This window comes from Mirounga angustirostris, unplaced genomic scaffold (genome assembly GCF_029215605.1).
Source record: "Mirounga angustirostris isolate CCGP_5_RB_7025 unplaced genomic scaffold, mMirAng1.0.hap1 SCAF_9, whole genome shotgun sequence".
NCBI lineage: Eukaryota > Metazoa > Chordata > Mammalia > Carnivora > Phocidae > Mirounga > Mirounga angustirostris.
This window is the reverse complement of record NW_026991717.1, coordinates 134,617,244-134,626,966: the sequence shown is the minus strand read 5'-3', so window position 1 is coordinate 134,626,966 and position 9,723 is coordinate 134,617,244. Positions and strand designations below refer to the sequence as shown.

General features: G+C 54.2%; 1 protein-coding gene across 2 annotated transcripts; it reads left to right on the top strand.

Moving 5' to 3' along the window:
• The first annotated feature begins 904 nt into the window (after positions 1-904).
• On the top strand, positions 905-8,263 carry GSC (goosecoid homeobox). Of its 2 annotated transcripts, XM_064571534.1 has the most exons (4): positions 905-1,588; positions 2,034-2,293; positions 2,644-2,770; positions 7,776-8,263. In XM_064571534.1, exons 1-4 carry the CDS (start codon positions 1,231-1,233, stop codon positions 7,970-7,972), a joined length of 942 nt encoding a protein of 313 aa, XP_064427604.1. In that variant the 5' UTR covers positions 905-1,230; the 3' UTR covers positions 7,973-8,263. The 2 variants fall into 2 exon arrangements, with proteins under 2 accessions (XP_064427604.1, XP_045757415.1); XM_045901459.3 differs by lacking the exon at positions 7,776-8,263 and having other exon boundaries at positions 921-1,588; positions 2,644-3,073.
• The last annotated feature ends 1,460 nt before the right edge of the window (positions 8,264-9,723 follow it).

Below are 9,723 nucleotides of genomic sequence, written 5' to 3'. Positions count from 1 at the left end.
GGATGGGGAGAATGCGACTCAACTGTTGGGAAAAGGGGTGGGGAATCCCCAAAGCCCCGTTTCTGGATTTTGGATTGAAAGCAAAAATAGGATGGGAGAGAACACACCCCATTTCCAAGAATAATTTTTTAGAAAGCGAAAGATAAAGCATAAAACCTACCGACACCCACGCAGGGAGCAGCTGGAAGCATCGCTTGTGCGCGCTACTCTTGCTGGCGAATTTTAATTTGGTCTCTGCTGTGTAAGGGCCTACGGATTCCTATGGTAGTTGTCAGACCCAAAGTGACTGCGAAAAAATAGACACATATTTTAAGAACCATAACGCACCTCTTTCGTCCATTTCGCCTTTACAAATTTTGGCCTTTGCAAAAACAAAAGGGTTGGGGGTGGGATTACTCTGTTCCACTCGGGAGAGAACCTCGAAATTAAAAAAAAAAATAGAGGTGAAATTTGACGGTGAGGTCTTGGGGGTCCGGAAGAAGAGCGGAGTTTTTAATCTTGCTTGAGAGAGGACGCAGCCCCTCGCATTCTCTAAGACAAAACAAGTTCCGAAATGGGGCAAAAAGTAGCCCCAAAGTAAAACTGGCCACAATGAATTGGGAGTTTCTCGCAGAGGAAATCGCACCCAATAATAGAACCCAATCTGAGAAAAAAGGGTGGGGGCGGAGAGGTCGGGCGGAGGGAGTTGTTAACTGCGCCGCACAATGGAATTAATGAGATTAACCGGAGCAATTAGGACGCCCGCCCAGCTCGGCCGGCCCGCGGCGGGGCCGCTGAATGGGAAAGATTAGGTTAATTTCATTAATTTGCAATCCACAATCCCTTTTCTGGCCCCCGCAACCCCCTCCCCTTGGCACCTCTCCCCTCCCCCTTCCCTAAAGCCCCCCCACCCAAAGGAGCAGAAAGGGCCAAATCTGGTTCTGTTTGTCATCTGCATATTACCAGGAACTAAATCCAGGATGACGTCGACTCAGTATAAAACCAACAAGAGGTTCAGCTGGTCTAAACTCCGTCCTACCCGCGGGTTGAGTTCGGCGAACGCCGCTGCGAGGGGAGGGCGGGAGGAGGGAGAGCGGACGCAGGGGGCGGGGAGGGGCGCGGGGCTGCGCGCTGGCCCGCGCTCTCTTTCGGTTTGGTCGGCCGCTGGAGGAGAGTGGACCCCCCCCAACTTTTGAGGCTTTTTCCCCGGCGCCTCCCCGCCGCCCCCCGGTCCCGGCGCGGGGCTCGGGGATGCCCGCCAGCATGTTCAGCATCGACAACATCCTGGCCGCCCGGCCGCGCTGCAAAGACTCGGTGCTGCCCGTGGCGCCCAGCGCCGCGGCTCCCGTCGTCTTCCCGGCCCTGCACGGGGACTCGCTCTACGGCGGCGGCGGCGGCGGCGCCTCCTCGGACTATGGCGCCTTCTATCCGCGCCCCGTGGCCCCCGGCGGCGCGGGCCTCCCGGCCGCGGTCGGCGGCTCCCGCCTCGGCTACAACAGCTACTTCTACGGGCAGCTGCACGTGCAGGCGGCGCCCGTGGGCCCGGCCTGCTGCGGGGCCGTGCCGCCGCTGGGCGCCCAGCAGTGCTCCTGCGTCCCGACGCCCCCAGGTAGGGTCGCGCCCGCGCCGGCCTTCTTGCCGCGGTCCTCGGTCCCTGGAGCCGGCGCTGGCTTTTTCCATTTTTTTGCACTAACTTTTCTCCTTGCACACACGAACCTTCTCCCCCCTCTCCCCCCACGCCTCTTTTTTCTTGGTCGATCCGGCACGGGGGTTTTGTACACTTGCTGCAAACTTAAGGCGAGAGTTAGAGGAAACTGGAACTTAGTGGCTGCGTGGGGAGACGAGGCTTTTGGGATCCTCTGACTGGCCCTGAGAGTGTGCGGGTGGACGCTCTAGCACGCTTCCCCCATTGCCCTGCATTTCCGATTTCCGCGCGCCCCCCATTCGCAGCGCCCCGTTGCAAAGGATTTTCTAGGGGGAGCGGGTCGCGGCGCGCGGGCGGGCGGTGTGCGCAGTGGCAGGGGAGCCGGCCGACCGTGCGTCCTCTGTCGCAGGCTACGAGGGCCCCGGCTCGGTGCTGGTGTCCCCGGTCCCGCACCAGATGCTGCCCTACATGAACGTGGGCACGCTGTCGCGCACCGAGCTGCAGCTCCTCAACCAGCTGCACTGCCGGCGGAAGCGGCGGCACCGCACCATCTTCACCGACGAGCAGCTGGAAGCGCTGGAGAACCTCTTCCAGGAGACCAAGTACCCAGACGTGGGCACCCGCGAGCAGCTGGCCCGGAAGGTGCACCTCCGCGAGGAGAAAGTGGAGGTGGGCGCGCCTGCCGGGCCTTGCCGGCGAGATCGGGCCCCCGCCGGGTTAGCTCGGCTCTGCAGCCGGGCTCGGCTCGGGGCTCCCTGAACTTGACCGACATCCTGCGGCGGCCCGGAGGCTGCCGGAGGGCGCCTTAGGCCCAGGAAGTTGCAGGGAAATGCGGAAGCGGGCCCGAGTCTCCCGTCCTTTTGTGGGCGTGCGTGCGGGGTCCCCGGCTTCCGAGCCCACGCCGGCGTCACCCGCGGCCGCCGAGGGCTCCCCTGGGGTGCCGGGGGTGCCGGGGCCGCCGGGGTGGGGGGAGCGCGCCTTTGATCTTAACTGTTGTTCTGTCCTCCGTTGCGCAACAGGTCTGGTTTAAAAACCGCCGTGCCAAATGGAGGCGGCAGAAGCGGTCCTCGTCGGAGGAGTCGGAAAACGCCGAGAAGTGGAACAAGACGTCGTCCAAGGCGTCGCCCGAGAAGAGGGAAGAGGAAGGTAAAAGCGATTTGGACTCGGACAGCTGACGGCCGCGGGCCGGCTGTGGCTCTTGCCTAACTCGAAGGACTTGCACAGACAGACGATGCTACTTTCTTGCACACGCGCTGCCTTGCGGGAGGGGGTCGAGAAAGAGGAACGAGGAGCTGTAAATAGTGTACAGAGCCGGGAGGGCCGGCGCCTGGGGTCGGGGTCGCGCCGGGGCTCGCAGCCCCGAAGTGCGAGGCGGCCGGCGCCTCGCTCCCCGCCGTAGTATTTATAGTTAAGTTAACGGTGACAATACAATAAAGTGATGGCGATGTAGACGGGCCACATTCTGTATTTCCTACCAACCTCCCCCACCCCCATCTGAGGCCCCATAAAGAAATCTACTTAGGCTTGTAGCTTCGAAAGAAAAATCGGGCAGCTCTGATCTGTCCCGGAAAAAAGGAAGAGGAAAAGAAACTCTGGGCATGAATCGTCACAGGACGGGTGTCCTGCTTTAAAATCCACTTCGTCTCCAGGGCTGCAGGGAGAGGGGCTTTGCCGGGCTGCCGGGGGTGGGTAGCATTGCCCAAGAGAGGGGACAGCATGGGGTTCCTGTTCCCCCTTGCCCTGGGGAGAACCAGGACTTTTTTCCTCCTTGCCCGCGGCTGGGAAGCAGTAGCGGAAAAGCAGGATCCACCATGGAGCTGGGCGATCTTGGGAGCTTCTCCAGAACTGGCTCAGCCATCCCTGTTCCCACGAAATCCCCAGATCTAAGGCTGGGACTCCTAGGGGGGAATTAGGTGGTGGGCATGCCTCTCTCCCAATACTTTTTTGGATCTTTCGTGGCTGCTCTGGGCTGCCCTACTGTTCCTCAACCCTGCTGGGAGCAGCGCCTGTCCTGCCTGGAGGCTCTTAAGCTGCGGCGGGGGGCCCACTAGGGATCTCCAGCGGCGCTGGGCCCATGGTGCTTTAGCCCAGACATTTGGGGTGGCCAGATCTGCGCCCTGAGTTCTGTCGGCCAATCGGGTATTAGAGCGTCGGGTGGCCTCCGAGGCACCTTGAGGTGGGAGTGCTGATGCCCTTGGCTTTCTACCCACCCCCACCCCCCCATCTCCCCTGTGCACTAGATGGGGCGGGAGGAGGCAAACGGCTGGAGCGCAGCTGGTTGGCTCATCAGAAGCTTGAGAAGCTTCCCAGTGCTGGTAACGACTGAGCTGAGCGCTTGGGACAGGGATGAAGACAAGGGCATGCATATTGTATGGTTTCCTGGACCACTGGCCAGGGGTTGGGGTGGGTGGAGACCAAAGGCCAACAGGAATGGTTTTTAATGCTTCAACTTTATTGATTTTAAAATAAATCCATTTTATAGATAAGGAAGCTAAGGCTCAGAGAGCTGCCCGGGGTGGCGGATGTGTGTGCTCCCCAGGGAGCAATGAGCTGCTCTACCTTTTGGTGTAAGGACCCTCCAGGGGAGGTCTGTGCATCCCGCCTGTGGAACACAGCACATGCAGAAAGGAGAGCTTTTTACGAGAGGCGGTATTTTTTTCCCCCCACAGCGTTTTCATGTTTAAAAGGTAAAAGCGACTCCTGGAGTGGGTAAAGGGACACTTAAGAAATATGGAGTGACTCCCAGTTACCACCTTTTTAATAAGGAGTATCCCCCAGATGGAAGCAGGAGACAGCTGTTTGGAGGCCAGGTGCCTAGAGGGTCAAGGTCACCTTGGCTCATGCGTGACCTTGAGCAAATTTCTGAACCCATTGGCTTTGCACCTTCTGGGACTGTAAAATGGGCACAACCGTAATACCTCCTTCCCAGGGCTGGCATGGACAGGAAAGGCACGGAACTCATATAGAATAGCAGCTGGTATGGGGGAAATCCTTCAACATGGCTACATATATTTTTTTAAAATACTATTACGATTTACATTGTATCAGACCCAGCACTTCGAGTTTATGTCCATTCTCATTTTACCTTTCAAGAAACTCTGAAATGGGGGAGTTGCCGCCATTTTTACAGCTGAGAAAATTAAGGTTTCAGAAAAGTTAAATCTTTTAAGAGCGTTCAGCTTTAGAAAATAATCATCTTTGGGCATCTTTGCCCAAGTAAGTCTTATACCATAATTGGGAATGTTCCCACTAATACCAGTTCTGGTGAGAAATAGTTTGAGGCCGTTACACTAATTTCTAATGAATCTTGCAATGGCTATTACATCTCTTCCTTAGACCTCAAACTTCCATGGTGAGAAAGCCTTGCCTGCCTTACGCCCCCCTTCCTCCATTGCTGTTCCTAGGTGCTGTCCTCTGTCCCACTGGAGAGGGGTGAGCCTTCAGTGGGCGGCCAGGAAGAGCTCTGACTTCTATCCTCCCTCCAGTCTAGAACATTCTAACATAGGACATAAGTGGGCAGCATCATTCCACCCTGAGACATCTGATGTCCCAGAACTCTGTTATAAACTCCTGTGTCTCTCTGTCCATGACTTGCCCTTGGACTCCCTATAAACAGGGATCTTCTATTTTAAAAAATGATCTGCATTTGTCTGATCTGGAGAGGTGTCCAATCAGGTGGCAGGGGGAGCGGGATTGCAGGAGGAGGAGTACGGTTCTCAGACATTCTTCCCCCAGGAGCACCTGGTGAAAAGGCAGGACAAATGGGGTATGCAAGGGGGGGAGGGGGAAGAGCCAGGGGTCTCCTCCCAGCTTGGCCCCAGGCAGATGCAAGCTGGCAAGATGAAGGTCCTTCCCTGTCCTTCCCACGGTGCATGAGCCTAGGCCCAGCTCACTGGAAACAAACATAATAAACATCTGGAACGAAGAGGGAAATGTCGGGATGGTCTAATTATATATAGTTAACCCACCTTTTGCATTCTGCAGTCAGCTGTGGGGCTCAGACTTTTGTCTTAGCCTGGCCACTGGAGTCAGGGAGGGACAGATAGTGTCATGGAGCAGAAGGCATTTGGCCTTTAAGAGCTGTCTTCAGGCTTTGTCATTGTCTTTGAGAATTTGGATCTCAGCGTTGGAAAGTGGTGTGTATGCATATTGAAAGGGTCAAGGCATAAGGCAAGCGACTGCCTGGAAGGCCTGTAGCCCCATACAACACCTTGCCCCCCAAATGAAGGTGTTCTCCCCATTGGACAGTCGAGCAAACTGAGGCACAAAGTTAACACAAGGGGCCAAAACGAGAATTGTCATCTTCAAGGGACACAAGGCTCTTAAAATTTCCATAAATCAGGCTGCCTCATGGAACTGAGAGCGTTCTTCCCGGTGGTGATGCAGCTGTGTATAAAGTTCCCCGACACTTGATCGCAGGAGTGAATGCTCTTGCCCCTGGGGGACATAGGAATTAATGTGCCCAAAAGTGCCAGAAAGATTCTGGCAAAGAAGAATAAGGACAATTAGAGCCCCTCACAGGAGTCTTAGCGCTTTCCACCACAAAGCCCTTCCACGTACATCTCTGGCCCTCTGGAGGGGAGAATGGCAGCCCATTTTGCAGATGGGAAGTAGAGACTCAGACTAAACTGCCTTGCCCGGAATGCATAGTAAATGGCACAGCAGGTCTTGGAAACCCCAGACCTGAGCAGACTCTCCCACACGCGTCTTGGGGTGGTAGCAAGGTATGAGGTAATGGCTTCCAGCTGCCACAGGTCACCTGGGCCAAGGAGGGCCCTGGCTGCAGGCAGCTGACAAGGACGGAGAATGGAGGGTGTGGGGGAAGAGCCGGGATTCTCGGGTTCTGGATATTGCTGCGTAGCGGGTATGTTCTCACCATTGTTGCGGTGAGCTGTGCGTGTGTGAGGTGGGCCACGGGCCTGCAAACAATTGCTTTCTAAACCACACTCCTGGGGTGTATGTTTCAATGACAGTTCTTGAATCAAGTTCCCTTTTACAGACTTTTGAACTTGAGCTCATGTCTTAAGCCTCGTATGAAGGACGGTATTTTAATGGGTATGTGTGAGATCGAAGCTGGTAGATTCCTCTTTCATTTCTTTGTGTGTGTATGTGTGGGGAGCGGGGGGGTCGGGCAGCCGGAGGCTGGGAGGTAGGGGGTCACAGGGTGCTCTTTGTGACTCATATGGGGTTTTAAGTGACTCAAGTAAAATTGTTCAGGCACCAAGACTCCCACCCAGAGGTCCCCGGTCGGGTCCCACAAATTCACTTTACCTTGTTCATGGCAAACTGCAAATGCAAACCTCCACCTTCAGGAAGACGGAATTCCAGCCTGGGGAGGGCAGGGCGATGGTGGTGTGGCAAGTAGATGGCTGGGTGGCTGGTACCAGCATGCATCTGGATGGGGCCACGTGCTCATCAAGTGACCCGGAAGAGGTTCCTTCCTCATCTGCACAGTGGGCTCTGGTTGAGGATTAGAAGAATAATCTCAAGAACCCGGCAGAGTGTCTGACACATTTATTATTATGTGCTTTGAAAAGCACCCTCAAATTGGCTGGATAATGCCCTGCATACGTAGGTTGGAATTAGGAATTGAGGAATGCCCCTTGTTTTTAATTGTTGCTGGTGTAGCAGTTTATGCATGACCACAGGACACAGACTGTAATGACATTAAATGTGACCACCATGGATTTAAGCCAAGGAAGCATCTGATAAGGCGTAATAGGTTGTATTCTCCCTAAGAGGTTTAGGACGAGGGGATGAAGAGCAAAGGAGAGAATTTGGTGTGGGTTTGGATTCCAAGTTTTATGAAATGACCTTGGAGTTTTTCTCAAAAGTAAAATGAAAACAAAATGCGGCAGCCAGTGCAGAGCTCCTTGAAAGTTCTAGAAGAGATGGAGCCAGCTGGGTCTTTGGGTTGCAGGGGCTTTGCGCTTGTTGGGGAGACATGGTGTGTCCCTGATGCCTATCCCTGGAGCCATGTAGCAACGCAGAAGACCTCTGGCTTGGTTTTAAATCTGGGGGTGGGGTGCGGAAAGGCAGTCTTTTGCAGTCCAAATGACCCACGGGACAAACAGGATGAATTACAGCATGTTACGGTATTTTTAAGTGGGTCTGTAATTTTTGGATTCTAGTGGCCGTCATTTGTTCTCAGGTGTCCAGCCCTGGGAAGCATCAGTGAAGAGAGATCTTAAGAAGCCCTCTCCCAAACCCTCCTCTCTCCCCTGGGATTTGTTCCACTGTACCTTCTGTTTTCCTAATTCCGAGGTCCTCTGGAGTCCGCCGACCAGAAGCAAGCGACCGGCTTCAGTCTCGCTGAGCATTTGCCCGCCCTCCCTTAACCTGAGCTGATTTTATAGAAGCTATCATTAGTGAGATAATTTTAGCTGTGATGGACAGAGTTCAAAAGTGTCCATAGCCTTTCCTTCCTGATCTGCCAGTCGTAGAATGCCGAGCCCTGGAAATGCTCCCACCCTGTTGCATCAGGGAGGCTCCCGACCACAGAAAATGCCAGCAACAGCAGGTTAAGGAGACAGATTCTCTTTGTCGGGCTGAGCGAGGCTGAGCTTCTTTCCTGGCTATTGCCATGCTCCCAGTGCTCAGAACTAACACATGGTAACTTGTTTAAAAAAAAATTTTTGTTGTTGGTGGGGGGGGGGGGGCGGGGAGGGCGGATGGGGCGGAGACAGAAATATCTTAAAAGTAAGAATTTTTCAAAGGAAAGCAAACCCGTGATGTCCAGCAGCCTGCAGTGAGAAAGATGGTGTTACCCCAGGTGCAGTGTCCCAGGTGGCCGCCCCGCACGTGGCCACAGGGCTGCTGGAGAACTGACCTCCTGGCAAGGCCGTCCCTCCAGAGAGGGTGGGCTTGTGGCTGGGGCTGGCCTGCGCCGGCCGGGTACCTGCATGCGGGCCAGCCTCGGGGGCCACCGCCGTCTGACTCGCCACCAGCGGCCTCACCGTGACTGTGTCCACTTTAATCGTGTCCCAAGCAAATTATTGACATCGCCAGCAAAGGCCTAGAGACACTTCTTTCCAGGTGGAATATGGCTAATCCTCCTTTGAAAATCCTCAAAAGTGCCAACTATGGGACCAGGAAAAGAAAACTGCCCTTCTCTGAGAAATAGGGAGGCCCAAAGCGTTGGAAAGTCCCCCCTCTTCGAGGGAGACTCAGAACTCTGTGAAGTCGGAATCCCAGCTGGTTGTTTCATCTGAAGATGTTCCGACTCTGGGGCCAGATGCCTGGGACATCAGGGGATGCGCATGTTCGACATTGTTTTGTATTTGAGGAATAAATATTTAAATCCGAAACTGAGTGAATCGCTTTCTACTGAAGTGGGCAGGGATGGAAAGTTGTGTGTGCTGGTGGATGTCCCCCACTGTCCTAAACATCACCCCAGCCTGCGTGATTCCTGCCATGCTCAGAACCTTCAAAGAGGGGGTCCCCCCCTGGGCTGGTGCAGGACGCCAGGAGTGAGTGGGGATGCTTCCTCTGCTTTGGGGTTCCATTCTGTTTCTTCTGATCCGTGTCTGCTTTTGCTCTCGGACTCCCAAGGCATGTGAGTGAAAATGGAGACCCCCGTCCCTTTGTCCTCAGCGTGGTGAAACCCCCTTGGTTTTGTTTCATTTTGGGCCTGTGTCCTAACTGGTCTCCGATAGGAATGTGAGCAGCTGAAAACTTAACCCTTTTCTGGACTGTCATTAAAACTCTCAAAAGATTGTAGGTCTTTATGGTTTAGTTTTGAATTTATAGAAGATGTGTAGTTTCTTCTTCTTTTTTTTTTTTTTAAAGAAGGGTTTTTTTTTGCAACTTCCAGCGGGTGTTGTTAAAAAAAAAAAAAAATGGATCTTATGTTAGTTTGGGGATTGGCAAGTTTCATAATCCTTTTCCTGGCCATGTCCTTATCTAATCCCTTCTAAGCCTTAGGAGGCAGGGTGGAGGTGGCGACGGTCATCTGGTTACATAATTGTGGTTACTTACACAGGTTTTTTCCTGTGTCCGGCCTGCACTGTTCTGATGGCTGTCATCTGTGATGAATCCATCCTATCTGCCCTATTAGCAGAAGGTGAGATGACATGTCTGTTCAAGTAAGGTTGGATCTT